At 38.1% G+C, this 18,559-nt stretch overlaps 1 protein-coding gene across 1 annotated transcript in view; it reads right to left on the minus strand.

Annotated features, from left to right (window-relative positions):
* Positions 1-2,114: 2,114 nt before the first annotated feature.
* LOC127864348 (RNA-splicing ligase RtcB homolog) overlaps positions 2,115-18,559 on the minus strand; it is a 35,766-nt gene continuing 19,321 nt past the window's right edge. Inside the window, 7 exon segments of the mRNA XM_052403995.1 lie at positions 2,115-2,179; positions 3,526-3,568; positions 4,247-4,366; positions 5,318-5,428; positions 12,129-12,317; positions 14,709-14,884; positions 15,622-15,781. Of these exon segments, the coding sequence (XP_052259955.1) occupies positions 2,115-2,179; positions 3,526-3,568; positions 4,247-4,366; positions 5,318-5,428; positions 12,129-12,317; positions 14,709-14,884; positions 15,622-15,781 (864 nt within the window).

Here is an 18,559-nt window from a genome sequence, read left to right on the forward strand (position 1 = left end):
CCGTCGGAGACGGGTGATGCTCCCTTAAGTTTTTTTTGTCACAATATTGCACTATATATTCAGATAAAAGGAAACGTCTTGAGGGGCATAACTTTGGACAAAATAATACGATGCATGGTTTAGCAACTTTAAAATTTGGGCCATAACTCTCTAAATAAATCATCTAACCAGAACCCACAAATAACATGCGCATCTCCTCAAGGTAGTGAAGCTTCCCATAAAGATTCAATGAATTCCGGTCATTAGTTGCTGAGAAATAGCCCGGACAAGAATTGCACTATATGTACAGTTAATGGAAAATTTCAAAGGGCCATAACTCTGTGAAAAATCATCCGACCAGAACCGGCTGATAATATGCACATCTCCTTTTGGTAGTGAAGCTTCCCATAAAGTTTCATTGAATTCCGGTCATTAGTTGCTGAGAAATAGCCCGGACAAGAATTGCACTATATGTACAGTTAATGGAAAATTTCAAAGAGTCATAACTAAAGTTTCATTGAATTCCTGTCATTAGTTGCTGAGAAATAGAACGGACAAGAATTGCACTATATGTACAGTTAATGGAAAATTTCAAAGGGCCATAACTCTATGAAAAATCATCCGACCAGAACCGGCTGATAATATGCGCATCTCCTCTGGGTAGTGAAGCTTCCCATAAAGTTTAATTGAATTCCGGTCATTAATTGCTGAGAAATAGCCCGGACAAAAATTGTGCACGGACGAGGGCACGGACAGACGAAACGGCGACTATATGCTCTCCCAAAAAATTTTGGGGGAGCATAATAAACCGTTATTCACGCAGGAAAAAATGGGGGTAAACAACAAATACATACAGCTACCTTGTATTGCATAGATAAGCACATAATATTCAAATTGTTTGTGTCTTTAGCTTTTTTAAGCATAGTTCAGCATAATTAAAACATACCAAATCATTAACAATAATAAAGCCCACGCCACAGTATAAACTTTGACTTCGTACATCTTCTGGTACTGAATCAAAAATGGCTGAAGTGTATGAAAGGGGCCTTTTCACGTTTTGGTAAATTGACAAAATTAAAAAAAGTTGTTTGAGATTTGCAAATTTTCGTTTAAGTTATGATATTTGTGAGGAAACAGTAATACTGAACATTTACCATGCTCTAAAATAGCCATTATATGAATCTTTTGACGATGTAAAAACCTGAAAATTATAAAGCTTTGCAACAAGAAACGATTGAATAATTTGGAGAGTTTGGTTGTTGTTGTTATATTTTGTGAAACTATGAGGATTGCTTATATAAAGTATAAAATACATCCACCATTGTAAGAGCAAGGATGGCCGAGTGGTCTTAGTGGTAGACTTATACTCCAGGGACTCCAGGGGTCAGTCGACTCAGTGGTTCGAGCCTTGTTGAGGGTTACTTTTATTTCTTTTTTGAACTTTATTCTTGATTTTTTACTGGCGCTTTTTAGATCCAATCTTTACATTTATCAATATAAAGCATTTCATGAAAAACTTCCAATTCATGTCAAAATCTATGAAAAGGCACCTTTAAATTAATTAAAAGTACATATTTGACACATGTTATTTGCGGACAAAATCTGTGAATCAATTGTTTTTGCCAGCCTGATTGATTTAATCAGCAAAACAGCCCCTGTATTAGCAGAACAGACTCATGCATGCTTATATAAAGTATAAAATACATCCACCATTGTAAGAGCAAGGATGGCCGAGTGGTCTTAGTGGTAGACTTATACTCCAGGGACTCCAGGGGTCAGTCGACTCAGTGGTTCGAGCCTTGTTGAGGGTTACTTTTATTTCTTTTTTGAACTTTATTCTTGATTTTTTACTGGCGCTTTTTAGATCCAATGTTTACATTTATCAATATAAAGCATTTCATGAAAAACTTCCAATTCATGTCAAAATCTATGAAAAGGCACCTTTAAATTAATTAAAAGTACATATTTGACACATGTTATTTGCGGACAAAATCTGTGAATCAATTGTTTTTGCCAGCCTGATTGATTTAATCAGCAAAACAGCCCCTGTATTAGCAGAACAGACTCATGCCAGACGGGAAATGCCAGGTCCACTATTTATTTTTATTTTTAATGTAACATTCCATGCCTTGATTTCACCCTTTGATGACAGCAATAGGTCGTAATTTTATAGCCTTCTTACTTATGCCCGCTATGTGACCTGAAAAATACACAAAGTTGGTAAAATATGGTAATTCTGCAATTGTTACATACCGGTAAATTCCATAAATTAAATTTAAACAAGGGACAAAATTGTCACAAAACCAGGTTTTCAGTTGAAAAAAAGTCTGATAAAGGGAGACAATTCAAAATGTGTATTGTTAACCCCCTAGTGTAAAATTGACCTTGATTTCAATAAGAAAAAAGTCTGATAAAGAGAGACAACTCAAAATCAAAATGTGCATTGTTACTGATTGTTCATAGTTACATAGTTGTTTCAAAATCAATCTATTTTTAGTTGTGGCGACCTTGACCTTGGAGATATTGACGTAATTCTTTCGCGCCACACACCATCCAATAATGGTAAACAAATGTGCCAAATGATATTAAAATGTCACAATGAATGACATAGTAATGGCCCATTTTTGACCTTCAAACTCAAATTGTGACCTTGACCTTGGAGATATCAACATGATTCTTTCGCGCAACACACCGTCTTATGATGGTGAACAAGTGTGCCAAATGATTTTAAAATCTCTCAAAAATAATCATAAAGAAATGGCCCGGACAAGCTCATTTATGGCCATTTTTTACCTTCAAACTCAAATTGTGACATTGACCTTGAAGATTTCGACGTAATTCTTTCGCGCAACACAACGTCTAATGATGGTGAACAAATGTGCCAAATGATTTTAAAATCTGACAATGAACGAAATTTATAGCCCGGACAAGCTCATTTTTGGCCATTTTTGACCTTCAAACTCAAATTGTGACCTTAACCTTGGAGATATCAACGTGATTCTTTCGCGCGACATACCGCCTAATGATGGTGAACAAATGTGCCATATGATTTTAAAATCTGACAATGAACAACAAAGTTATGGCCCGGACAAGCTCATTTATGGCCATTTTTACCTTCAAACTCAAATTGTGACCTTGACCTTGGAGATATCGACGTTATTCTTTCGCGCGACACACCGTCTAATGATGGTCAACAAATGTGCCAAATGATTCTAAAATCGGACAATGAACGACAAAGTTATGACCCGGACAAGCTTGTTCCGCCCGCCAGCCTGACCGCCCGCCAACATCGCCAATCTAATAACCAGTTTTTTCCTTCTGAAAACCTGGTTAAAAAAACAACAACAGAAACACCAAAATTTTGGAAAACGATACTAAATATTTCCATATATCAAAAGTTGAACTTTTTAAAATTAAATATATCATAGTGAATTCACTCTAAGAATAACATCCAACAAACCTTATTTATACGTACTTGGTCATGACTAAAAGCAAAACATATTTAATAAAAGCTTTTTTTTAAGAGATGACACTAATTATACATACATGTGTCCACCACATCTGTCACATTTTTATAGGACTCTGGAGCCTGAAGAAAGGAAACGTGTTAGTTAATGTTAATATAAACAATACTTTAATAGGAGTGATGTTTAAAAAACTAAATGCAATATTTACATGATTATCAATAAAAACATCCAAATTTGTATACTTGTTTGCACTGTTTTGCCCCGCATTTGCAATTCTTACTTCTATTGTGAACTAATGAACATAAATACAAAATTTTAGAAACAGTAGTTTTCACGGAACTGATATTATCATTTTATAAAGCAGTGGACAAAACATCAGCAGTCATTAACAGATAAATACTTTTTGCTGCTTTTTTGGCAAGTTGTGGCATTTAGAAGCTATATCAAGATATTGAATGATGCGAACTAGTTCTTAATTTGCAGGATATAAAGTTTTACTACACAATTTGCCACTCAAACAGTGCAAAACAATTCAAAGTAGAATATATATAATGTCAAAATGTCATTTAAGAAATATTGTACATTCTGTAATAACAAAATTGCATTTTTATCTGCGTAGTCTCGATCTTGCATAGGGAGAGACATTCTTAAAACAAAACATTTCATAACAGTGTAAAGTCTTGTAACTGATAAGATTGTGAGGACTGCACAGGCTGATCAGGGACGATACTTTCACCACATACATTAAGCCCTGTTATCCCAAAGAGCAGATAAAAAAAGTCCCCTAATCGAGTCCCTACCTCTTCCATGACCAGTTTTGGTGATGCCACTCTGATGCTGATACCCTTCTCCTCCAGAGCGTTCAACACATCCATGTAGTCAAGGTTACGCCTCGACTTGGCCCTCGATAATGCTCGACCCTGAAAACAGTAGGGCATGCATTGATATGTATATCCAGACAGTGGTACCACAAGGGTGTATCTGCTACTGTTAAGAAAACCATTTGTAGGTTGCCATGGCGTAGGGATGTGTTGTTCGCCTAAAGGTCATGGAGTCGACTCCCACTTTGGGGACTTTCTTGAGATCTTCCCTGAAGACACCAAGTACTGGTTCTACCCAGGAAACGTACTCAAGAGAATTTCAATAAGCATAAGGCTTTTGCTGCAAACGAGCTAAAATAAATTTGTTTAAATTAAGTAGACAAGTGTAGTGATCATGTGGAAAAACTTATATAAGATGTATAAAATAACATGGTTACACGAATGTAAGACTTATGACATCACACAATTTTTCTTTTTTTGAGTTCACATATTTGCTATCTTTTGAGAAGATGATAACAACACATGATATGTTTAAAAAGTAATCTTTACTGCAGTATATTATTGACATTTAAATAGAAAATAACTTTTCATATACAGTATGAATCCATAATTCACTTGTATATTTATGTGTAAAAACATTAAGTACTTCAATATCAAATTAATGCTTTTTCTCAGAAAAATGTGCAGGTCTTATAAATAGTATCAACACAGAAGAATTGCAATAAGGCAATCAACTTATTGAACATACCATGTGAGTAATGATAATAATCCATCAAGGTTTTCTCTGAACCTTTTACTGCTCAGATATAATTGTGACCAATTTGTAGTCCCTTTGGAAATTTAATTAAATTAAAGACCTCACTTATTAACCGTTTTACTCAAAATCAACATTTTAAAGGAATAATTTCCATCCTTAGATACTGATGAGTAGCAAACAGCATACAACCTGAACAGCCTGCAAGTTACTCACAGGCTGTTCTGGTTTTATGCTTGTTGCATATAGCCATTTTCATTTTGCTTCTGATCAGCAAACGGTTAAATATTACATACAGCCCCATGACAGGTTGTGCCAAAGGTCTCGTTCATTCCTTGCTCCGTTCCTGTCAGAACGTAACTGCATGTGCCCATGGTGCCGCCTATCAACACAGGCTGACCTGTCAACTTAATGGAGAAAAGAGTTCAGACATTGAATAAAGGTATAAAACACGCAGACAAGAATTGACACATTAAAGCAAGTTTTAAAACATGTACATGTAGGAAAGAATTGAGACATTGATACAAATGCTATAAAACATGCAGAAAAGAATTGAGGCATAGATACAATAATGGAGGAAAGAATTGAGATATTGATTAAAGTTATTAAACATGTAGGAAAGAATTAAGCTTTTGATGAAAGTTAAAAAAAGGTGCAATCTTGCTATATATTTGTAATCAATGTACCAAAAATTAAAATTTGATGGGTTTTTTTTTCACAGGCAAATCAAGGACACACTTTATTTGTAAAAAACGTTCTTATTGTATTCTTCATTTAAAGAAAGTCTTTCCTTACCAAACCTGCAGTTTTGGGGGAAAGTGTTGTCCCTGATAAGCCTGTGCTGACTGCATATATCCAGGTATGAGTGGATGGTGTAAGACTACCTGATAATCCAGGTATGAGTGGATGGTGTATGACTACCTGATAATCCACAGGTATGAGTGGATGGTGTATGACTACCTGATAATCCACAGGTATGAGTGGATGGTGTATGACTACCTGATCATTGACAGTTATGAGTGTATGACTACCTGATATTCCACATGTATGAGTGGATGGTGTATGACTACCTGATATTCAACGGGTATGAGTGGATGGTGTACGACTACCTGATATTTTACAGCTATGAGTGGATGGTGTATGACTACCTGATATTCCACAGGTATGAGTGGATGGTGTATGACTACCTGATAATCCACAGGTATGAGTGGATGGTGTACGACTACCTGATAATCCACAGGTATGAGTGGATGGTGTATGACTACCTGATATTCCACAGGTATGAGTGGATGGTGTATGACTACCTGATCATTGACAGTTATGAGTGTATGACTACCTGATATTCCACATGTATGAGTGGATGGTGTATGACTACCTGATATTCAACGGGTATGAGTGGATGGTGTACGACTACCTGATATTTTACAGCTATGAGTGGATGGTGTATGACTACCTGATATTCCACAGGTATGAGTGGATGGTGTATGACTACCTGATAATCCACAGGTATGAGTGGATGGTGTACGACTACCTGATAATCCACAGGTATGAGTGGATGGTGTATGACTACCTGATAATCCACAGGTATGAGTGGATGGTGTATGACTACCTGATCATTGACAGTTATGAGTGTATGACTACCTGATATTCCACATGTATGAGTGGATGGTGTATGACTACCTGATATTCAACGGGTATGAGTGGATGGTGTACGACTACCTGATATTTTACAGCTATGAGTGGATGGTGTATGACTACCTGATATTCCACAGGTATGAGTGGATGGTGTATGACTACCTGATAATCCACAGGTATGAGTGGATGGTGTATGACTACCTGATAATCCACAGGTATGAGTGGATGGTGTATGACTACCTGATAATCCACAGGTATGAGTGGATGGTGTACGACTAACTGATAATCCACAGGTATGAGTGGATGGTGTATGACTACCTGATAATCCAGGTATGAGTGGATGGTGTATGACTACCTGATAATCCACAGGTATGAGTGGGTGGTGTATGACTACATGATAATCCACAGGTATGAGTGGATGGTGTATGACTACCTGATACTCCACAGGTATGAGTGGATGGTGTATGACTACCTGATAATCCACAGGTATGAGTGGATGGTGTATGACTACCTGATTTTCCACAGGTATGAGTGGATGGTGTATGACTACCTGATAATCCACAGGTATGAGTGGATGGTGTATGACTACCTGATAATCCACAGGTATGAGTGGATGGTGTATGACTACCTGATCATTGACAGTTATGAGTGTATGACTACCTGATATTCCACATGTATGAGTGGATGGTGTATGACTACCTAATATTCAACGGGTATGAGTGGATGGTGTACGACTACCTGATATTTTACAGCTATGAGTGGATGGTGTATGACTACCTGATATTCCACAGGTATGAGTGGATGGTGTATGACTACCTGATAATCCACAGGTATGAGTGGATGGTGTACGACTACCTGATAATCCACAGGTATGAGTGGATGGTGTATGACTACCTGATATTCCACAGGTATGAGTGGATGGTGTATGACTACCTGATCATTGACAGTTATGAGTGTATGACTACCTGATATTCCACATGTATGAGTGGATGGTGTATGACTACCTGATATTCAACGGGTATGAGTGGATGGTGTACGACTACCTGATATTTTACAGCTATGAGTGGATGGTGTATGACTACCTGATATTCCACAGGTATGAGTGGATGGTGTATGACTACCTGATAATCCACAGGTATGAGTGGATGGTGTACGACTACCTGATAATCCACAGGTATGAGTGGATGGTGTATGACTACCTGATAATCCACAGGTATGAGTGGATGGTGTATGACTACCTGATCATTGACAGTTATGAGTGTATGACTACCTGATATTCCACATGTATGAGTGGATGGTGTATGACTACCTGATATTCAACGGGTATGAGTGGATGGTGTACGACTACCTGATATTTTACAGCTATGAGTGGATGGTGTATGACTACCTGATATTCCACAGGTATGAGTGGATGGTGTATGACTACCTGATAATCCACAGGTATGAGTGGATGGTGTATGACTACCTGATAATCCACAGGTATGAGTGGATGGTGTATGACTACCTGATAATCCACAGGTATGAGTGGATGGTGTACGACTAACTGATAATCCACAGGTATGAGTGGATGGTGTATGACTACCTGATAATCCAGGTATGAGTGGATGGTGTATGACTACCTGATAATCCACAGGTATGAGTGGATGGTGTACGACTAACTGATAATCCACAGGTATGAGTGGATGGTGTATGACTACCTGATAATCCAGGTATGAGTGGATGGTGTATGACTACCTGATAATCCACAGGTATGAGTGGGTGGTGTATGACTACATGATAATCCACAGGTATGAGTGGATGGTGTATGACTACCTGATACTCCACAGGTATGAGTGGATGGTGTATGACTACCTGATAATCAACAGGTATGAGTGGATGGTGTATGACTACCTGATATTCCACAGGTATGAGTGGATGGTGTATGACTACCTGATAATCCACAGGTATGAGTGGATGGTGTATGACTACCTGATAATCCACAGGTATGAGTGGATGGTGTATGACTACCTGATAATCCACAGGTATGAGTGGATGGTGTATGACTACCTGATCATTGACAGTTATGAGTGTATGACTACCTGATATTCCACATGTATGAGTGGATGGTGTATGACTACCTGATATTCAACGGGTATGAGTGGATGGTGTACGACTACCTGATATTTTACAGCTATGAGTGGATGGTGTATGACTATCTGATATTCCACAGGTATGAGTGGATGGTGTATGACTACCTGATAATCCACAGGTATGAGTGGATGGTGTACGACTACCTGATAATCCACAGGTATGAGTGGATGGTGTATGACTACCTGATATTCCACAGGTATGAGTGGATGGTGTATGACTACCTGATCATTGACAGTTATGAGTGTATGACTACCTGATATTCCACATGTATGAGTGGATGGTGTATGACTACCTGATATTCAACGGGTATGAGTGGATGGTGTACGACTACCTGATATTTTACAGCTATGAGTGGATGGTGTATGACTACCTGATATTCCACAGGTATGAGTGGATGGTGTATGACTACCTGATAATCCACAGGTATGAGTGGATGGTGTACGACTACCTGATAATCCACAGGTATGAGTGGATGGTGTATGACTACCTGATAATCCACAGGTATGAGTGGATGGTGTATGACTACCTGATCATTGACAGTTATGAGTGTATGACTACCTGATATTCCACATGTATGAGTGGATGGTGCATGACTACCTGATATTCAACGGGTATGAGTGGATGGTGTACGACTACCTGATATTTTACAGCTATGAGTGGATGGTGTATGACTACCTGATATTCCACAGGTATGAGTGGATGGTGTATGACTACCTGATAATCCACAGGTATGAGTGGATGGTGTATGACTACCTGATAATCCACAGGTATGAGTGGATGGTGTATGACTACCTGATAATCCACAGGTATGAGTGGATGGTGTACGACTACCTGATAATCCACAGGTATGAGTGGATGGTGTATGACTACCTGATAATCCAGGTATGAGTGGATGGTGTATGACTACCTGATAATCCACAGGTATGAGTGGGTGGTGTATGACTACATGATAATCCACAGGTATGAGTGGATGGTGTATGACTACCTGATACTCCACAGGTATGAGTGGATGGTGTATGACTACCTGATAATCCACAGGTATGAGTGGATGGTGTATGACTACCTGATATTCCACAGGTATGAGTGGATGGTGTATGACTACCTGATAATCTACAGGTATGAGTTGATGGTGTATGACTACCTGATAATCCACAGGTATGAGTGGATGGTGTATGACTACCTGATAATCTACAGGTATGAGTGGATGGTGTATGACTACCTGATACTCCACAGGTATGAGTGGATGGTGTATGACTACCTGATCATTGACAGTTATGAGTTGATGGTGTATGACTACCTGATATTCCACATGTATGAGTGGATGGTTTATGACTACCTGATATTCCACAGGTATGAGTGGATGGTGTATGACTACCTGATATTCAACGGGTATGAGTGGATGGTGTATGACTACCTGATATTCAACGGGTATGAGTGGATGGTGTATGACTACCTGATCATTGACAGTTATGAGTGTATGACTACCTGATATTCCACATGTATGAGTGGATGGTGTATGACTACCTGATATTCAACGGGTATGAGTGGATGGTGTACGACTACCTGATATTTTACAGCTATGAGTGGATGGTGTATGACTATCTGATATTCCACAGGTATGAGTGGATGGTGTATGACTACCTGATAATCCACAGGTATGAGTGGATGGTGTACGACTACCTGATAATCCACAGGTATGAGTGGATGGTGTATGACTACCTGATATTCCACAGGTATGAGTGGATGGTGTATGACTACCTGATCATTGACAGTTATGAGTGTATGACTACCTGATATTCCACATGTATGAGTGGATGGTGTATGACTACCTGATATTCAACGGGTATGAGTGGATGGTGTACGACTACCTGATATTTTACAGCTATGAGTGGATGGTGTATGACTACCTGATATTCCACAGGTATGAGTGGATGGTGTATGACTACCTGATAATCCACAGGTATGAGTGGATGGTGTACGACTACCTGATAATCCACAGGTATGAGTGGATGGTGTATGACTACCTGATAATCCACAGGTATGAGTGGATGGTGTATGACTACCTGATCATTGACAGTTATGAGTGTATGACTACCTGATATTCCACATGTATGAGTGGATGGTGCATGACTACCTGATATTCAACGGGTATGAGTGGATGGTGTACGACTACCTGATATTTTACAGCTATGAGTGGATGGTGTATGACTACCTGATATTCCACAGGTATGAGTGGATGGTGTATGACTACCTGATAATCCACAGGTATGAGTGGATGGTGTATGACTACCTGATAATCCACAGGTATGAGTGGATGGTGTATGACTACCTGATAATCCACAGGTATGAGTGGATGGTGTACGACTACCTGATAATCCACAGGTATGAGTGGATGGTGTATGACTACCTGATAATCCAGGTATGAGTGGATGGTGTATGACTACCTGATAATCCACACGTATGAGTGGGTGGTGTATGACTACATGATAATCCACAGGTATGAGTGGATGGTGTATGACTACCTGATACTCCACAGGTATGAGTGGATGGTGTATGACTACCTGATAATCCACAGGTATGAGTGGATGGTGTATGACTACCTGATATTCCACAGGTATGAGTGGATGGTGTATGACTACCTGATAATCTACAGGTATGAGTTGATGGTGTATGACTACCTGATAATCCACAGGTATGAGTGGATGGTGTATGACTACCTGATAATCTACAGGTATGAGTGGATGGTGTATGACTACCTGATACTCCACAGGTATGAGTGGATGGTGTATGACTACCTGATCATTGACAGTTATGAGTTGATGGTGTATGACTACCTGATATTCCACATGTATGAGTGGATGGTTTATGACTACCTGATATTCCACAGGTATGAGTGGATGGTGTATGACTACCTGATATTCCACATGTATGAGTGGATGGTGTATGACTACCTGATATTCAACGGGTATGAGTGGATGGTGTATGACTACCTGATATTTTACAGCTATGAGTGGATGGTGTATGACTACCTGATATTCCACAGTCATTAGTGGATGGTGTATGACTACTTGATATTACACAGGTATGAGTGGATGGTGTTTGACTACCTGATAATCCACAGGTATGAGTGGATGGTGTATGACTACCTGATAATCCACAGGTATGAGTGAATGGTTTATAATTACCTGATAATCCACAGGAATGAGTGGACTGTGTATGACTACCTGATATTCAACAGGTGTCTGAGGATGGTGTATGACTACATGATTTTCCACATGTATGAGTGGATGGTGTATGACTTCCTGATCATTGACAGTTATGAGCAGATTGGTGTTTTACTACCTGATAATCCACAGGAATGAGCGGATGGTGTGGCGGGAAGGCCCGTGTAGATCCCTTCCTGTGAACCAAGAGCGTCTTTTGCTTGCCGTCCAGGAAATGTTCTTCCACTTTGGCGATGTTGTGAGACACGTCGTAGATGATGTGCATGTCAAGGTCATCTGGCGTCGATTCAAACATCTTTGCAAATGCCTGAGGTGTCAAGAAGTTTAAACCAATTTATATGAGCTTGATTGCATCAAAAGCATATGGCTAAATGGAACACTCTTGAGTCTTTTTCCTTGGTAGAACCAGTACTTGATGTATAATATAGAGATCTGAAGAACGCCCACACAGTAGGGATCGAACCTATGACCTTCTGGTCACCATATCCACTACAACCATGGCCGCAGAAGGATCAATCATGACCTTCTGGTCACCATATCCACTACAACCATGGCCGCAGAAGGATCAATCATGACCTTCTGGTCACCATATCCTCTACAACCATGGCCGCAGAAGGATCAATCATGACCTTCTGGTCACCATATCCACTACAACCATGGCCGCAGAAGGATCAATCATGACCTTCTGGTCACCATATCCTCTACAACCATGGCCGCAGAAGGATCAATCATGACCTTCTGGTCACCATATCCTCTACAACCATGGCCGCAGAAGGATCAATCATGACCTTCTGGTCACCATATCCTCTACAACCATGGCCGCAGAAGGATCAATCATGACCTTCTGGTCACCATATCCTCTACAACCATGGCCGCAGAAGGATCAATCTTATAAATTCTCAACATATTTTAATTTGAAATAAACAATTGGATCAAAAAAGATAGTCCTTACTTCGAGTCAAACCACAGAAATTTGTAAAATAATATATAGCCAAACACTTAAATATCTACTCCAATGACAATGAATATAATAACCATGACTAACAAAATTGTAAAGGTGGGTAATGTTGAAATCAGTTTTTCAGTCTGGAAATATTGTCTTTTTGTCTGGGGCATATCTTGATAACTCTAAGAGTTATCAAAATGAATCTTCACAGGCAAGAAGATTGTATTGAGGGGACAAGTAGAGCACATAAACAGAACTGTTGCTTCCATAGTAACACAGAAATTGCCCTTTATTTATTTGTATACTTAGCTTTTTTAAGAATTCTTTTTCCTCTGACATGCAAGATTTAACATTTGCATTACTTAATCTTATAAATTACTACAAATGTGTCACAGACACTGATGCCCTCACATCAAAAGTAAGGACACTTATCAATTCTCTATCTATTCTACATTAGACTAAAAGACATTGGTCCATAATTGAGCCAAAACTCATCACAGTTACCGTACTTTTCCTTCCTTGAAAATCATCTTCACATTTAGGTCATTCAACTATGAAAGTTTGAGCAAGACGCACTCAGTAGTCAAAGAGGATTTCAACAAACAAAATGTTGAAAACAATATATTCTAGAGTTGTAAAACCTACAAATGGCCATAATTGTTCACAACATCATTGCAGCCAAAATTTCTTTCTTTATGATTACCTAAACATAAAGTTATGGAAGGGTAATAGTTTGATCTAGATCAAATCATATTTACAAAGGAGTTCAAAACACAAGCTTCAGGTGTTGATTGATTATATAGTGAGAAAACACACATAGGGCCATAATTTTGCTGAAATTTGTCAAAGCCCAGAACACCTTTTTTATGATCATCCTCACTTTATGGTCATCAAACTTGAAGCAAGGTCACCCCAGGAGTTTAAGAATAGTTTGTAAGGACGGATATATAGACAAAAAATGCATTGCTTAATGCCTTTAAATTCCACGGGGCAGAAACAAATCTTTACAGGGCCTTGTATAAGCATTGACAGGTAAATCCCTCAAAGTCACAATATACGGTACTTATTTAAATATGTACTAGTAATTTAGTAAAAGCCTCAACTAAAGTAATATAAATGCAACACCAACCCCAGTACAATACCCTTCCTTTCCTTGAAGAGCTTAAAGCTTAATTTATTGATGCAATAAAAAAACTGTAAAAATATCAATTATATGTAATGTGGTTTTAAAGAAGTACTCAACACACAACAAAATCTACTGTTTGCACCTTCCTTTTATCAACCATTCTAGTGGTATGCAACCCAACTCAGTGAAATATTTCAAGTCTCCAACTTTATCATAAAACAGTGAACTAGTTGTGCAACCAAAGCTTACCCTATCAATATCTGTAAAATATAAAACCAGACAAAGAGTTTAAATTGTAAGACGTGCCTCAGAGTAAAATATGTTGATTTTTTTAAATTATAGAATGACCCAATTATAAAGTAGTGTTACCTCAATGCCTCTTTGTCAATCAACAAATGACAGAGGCATAAAAGCAACTCCTAGAAACTTTGGGCAAACAAGCCATTTGATATAATTAAATGACTTTGAGACACAATAATATAATTAAAGGATACTTAACAGCAAACATGACAATATTTATTATTTAACACTTTGATAACTTAATAGCATCAGTTGCCATCAAGATATAAAATAAAAATAAAATAACTCTATTTTAAAAAGATTGTACAAAATCAGTGCTATGTAACCTGTCTTGCCAGGAAGGTCATACTTGACCTATTGACCCAGGCGTAGTTAGCGGCTGACGCCATGCCCTTGAGGTAGTCCTGACCCTCTGGAGAGTTAATCTTTGCGCAGGCTAGCTGACGGTCGTTCGTGAGGATGTTGTCACGCTTCATCACTTTCTCCATGACAACCAGGGAATCTAAAGGAGGGGGGAGCAAAGTATTTAACCCTTTACCTCTCAGATACTTACTTTGATGCATTTGTAGTCCATTAGAAATTCAAATTAAATTGAAGACCACTCTTACTAGGGTCAAGTTTTTAAGGCTTCATTTCCAGCCCTTTTGTACTGGTGAGCAAAAAACAGCATAAAACCTGAGAAACAGACTACAAGTTTATCGCAGGCTGCTCTGGATTTATGCTGGTTGCTTATAGTCATTTTGCTTTTCTTTCAAGTAGGAAAGGGTTAAATCAAAACTCTGACAGCTTTGAAAGATAGTTGCGGGAAAGGCAAACATACATATATGGATAAATACAGTACATCAATTAAAAAACTGAGAGCACTAAAAGACTGTTGGCAAGAAATGGAATGGAACTATTATCACTTGCAATAGAGTGAATCAATCAAAATGCTGAGAGAATTGAAACACTGTTTGACAGAAATAAAAACATCAAACTGTTCTTAGCGAAGAAACACAAGACTAATGGCAAAAAAGGAAAGAAAAGCAATAAAGCGAAATTGCATGCATTTATTTAACCATTGTTGGAATTGATGTTGTTATACTTCATCACCTTTTATATTACAACAATTGAATCTGGTCCCGAGTACTTTGTAGTATACTTAAGAATGTTTAAGAATAGCCAGGATACTTTTAAGTAGTACATGAGCTGACAATGCCTTATTGAGCCCAATTAACCACCACACAAATACAAACTGACCTGTTGCCACCTGGTGGCCGAGCCCTCTACTGCCGCAGTGGATCATCACACAGATCTGTCCCTTGAACTCAATTCCCATCTTCTTGGCTGCATACTCATCGAATATCTCATCTACCACCTGAATCTCCGTATAGTGGTTTCCAGCTCCCAGTGTGCCCAGCTGAAAATGGCAGCAGCGGTTCCTAATTTTAGAACTCTGGGAACATGGGGCTTAATGAATGTGCAAAATGTTTCTTCCCAGGTTAGCCTGTGGATTTTCTACAGGCTAATCAGGAACAACACTTTCCGCTTTTATGGAATGTTTTATTTAAAGAACGTCTCTACTTAAATAACAAAAACTCAGTCTAGGTCAAAAGCGTTGTTTGGCATTAGCCTGTGCGGACTGCACATGCATTAAGCCCTGTTTTCCAGTGCGCAGCTCATTTACTATCCAAATGAAAAAGCTATTGCAAGGAGTATTGTCATTTCTTTAACAGATATGTTTTAACAGTTGACACATCCCTGCATACCAGTTCCCAGTTCCAGTGCTTAGCTGAAAACGAAGGGAGCTCCAAATATGAGAACCATAAAATAACACTCTAATTTGAATGTTGTAATTACTACCCAACTATTGCATGGAGTATGGTCATTTGTAACACAGAGGTACTTTTAAACACTACACTGGCTATTAAACTTTTCGTAGGCTTAGTGTGGAGGCAAAACAAACATTTTGACATTAATTTGCATTAACTGTTTATAGCAAATTACATTATACCATCAACCTAAATAAGGAAAAGAGATTTAGGGAGAAAATAAAGGAAAATTTAATGCCTTATTTACACAAAAGCTGTCTGTGTTGAAGCAAAACTTATCGTAGGTTTAATATTTTTCTGACAGTTCATACACCAAAAAGGTGAAAAGTTAAATTCAATTCAAGTAAATACTGGTTCATCCTTAAGTTAATATTTAAATTTTAATTTTTGAAGCCCTAAAACTGTTGGGCCGCATTAAATTGTCATAGGAATCCTGTTTCCTTTCATTTGAATAACCTCTAATGGCAAATGTAAATATTGGTGCTAAAATGACATCAATTTACAAAGAAATTAATAAATGTCAATGATCATACACGCCATAAATTTTCAGACCAATTCTGGAACATTGAGCTCAATTTTCCGAGACTGTTGACGATTTTCCGGGACATGTATACATATAGCGATATATATATAAACATATATGCATTTTTGGTACGCATTTTTTTTCACATCGTAAATTGCTAAGTTCGAAAGCCTATCCGAAATACTTTTTTTGTCATAATTACTGGGTTTAAAACAAGACAGAAATAAACCTAGTGAGGATGACGATTTTATATGCTTAATTTTTTTACTCAACTTCTTTGTCGGTTAAACATGCGAACATAACCTGCTTTTAATTTTTTAATCAACGATGTTGGATTTCAGATGTGTGAACAACTTCTTTGCCCTAACGCAGCGGGAAATTATAACTTAGTATATTAAAGCCAATTAACAACCACATTAAACAATGTCGCCTTTTCGGTTTGACTGGGAACGTGAGACAATCAATATGATGACAGGATCCCTGTTAATTGATCGATTTTGACACGTATGGTAGTCACCTATTCGGGTAGGCATTGCCATGGCGATGCTGCGGATTAGTGGGAACACAGACTCGAGGTGCAGTTAAGCCTAAGATAGGGTAAAATCCGGGACATTTGACAGATTTCCAGGACTGCGGGACACGTTCTTCATTTCCGGGACAATCCCAGACAATTCAGGACATATGGCGTGTATGTCAATGATTCTCGAAATATACTGTTAGAATGAAAGCATGCTATGGGTATGACTATGAACAACAATAAGTTTGTAAACAATTTTTGGATTGGGTTCACCATGGTATGGCAGTAGGGCTGCAACGGGTACCCGAAATATCCGATGATATCGGATCCAACTTCAGATTCGCGGGTACAGATCTACTCCTGGAAATTTCGGTTCCGAATATTTATTTTCATAGTTGTATGTAATCTAGCGCTGTTTTCACAAGTATTGTTTTTATACAGACTGGTTCTGTTTAAAAGATAAAAGATACGTATAATAATCGATATATTTTTACGCATGACAGTCAAATAGCAGATCATTCAAAATCCTTTATTGTCTAAGAGTGTCATTGGACATTCCGTAATGAGCACCGAAAGCAAAACTAATTCAAAATCATGGAGGATTTACACATTGCAAATGCAATTCCTAATGGCAATAAGTAAGTTTTCAATTCTTATTGTCTTTCTGAGTTGTATTAAAAACAACAGTAGTGGATCCAGTGTGGCTGGAATGTTATTCAGGTAAATTTTGCATAATTTCGCGACCTGTCAAATTGTGTCCCTGCATCATGTATTGCAAGCATATTTCGTCATATACTATATATAAGTTTAAATGCTATCTTGTGATGCAAGGAACCTCAATTCCCAGTGAGGGAATCTTCTCCACAGCAGGAGACCTCATCAGTGCTCAAAGGGCTTGCCTGGACCCGGACAATGTTGATATGTTAATTTTTGTGAAAACAAACATCAAACTGCATGAACAGTTTAAAGTGTATGTTAACAAGCAAACTATTAAGTGAATAAGTGTTGAGGTTTTGTTTTATTCTGACATTGCTACAATGTTAAACAAGAAATTTGTTATGTTTTTTGTTAATAAATGTTTAATGTTTTTTAGTCAAATTATACTTTTAAAACATTGATTTCTTTAATTAAGACAATTTCTAATTTTGTCTTATCTGAGGGATCTGGATCCGAACAAAATCTGAAGAAACCTTATTTGGATTCGGATTTGGATCCGAACCAATTTTTTGGATTCGTTGCAGCCCTATATGGCAGGCACATGGACGCATCATAAAATAATTGTACAGCATTTTCATAAAAATGAAAATAGTTCATTTAAACATGTTT

Source organism: Dreissena polymorpha, chromosome 1 (assembly GCF_020536995.1).
Source record: "Dreissena polymorpha isolate Duluth1 chromosome 1, UMN_Dpol_1.0, whole genome shotgun sequence".
NCBI classification, from domain to species: domain Eukaryota; kingdom Metazoa; phylum Mollusca; class Bivalvia; order Myida; family Dreissenidae; genus Dreissena; species Dreissena polymorpha.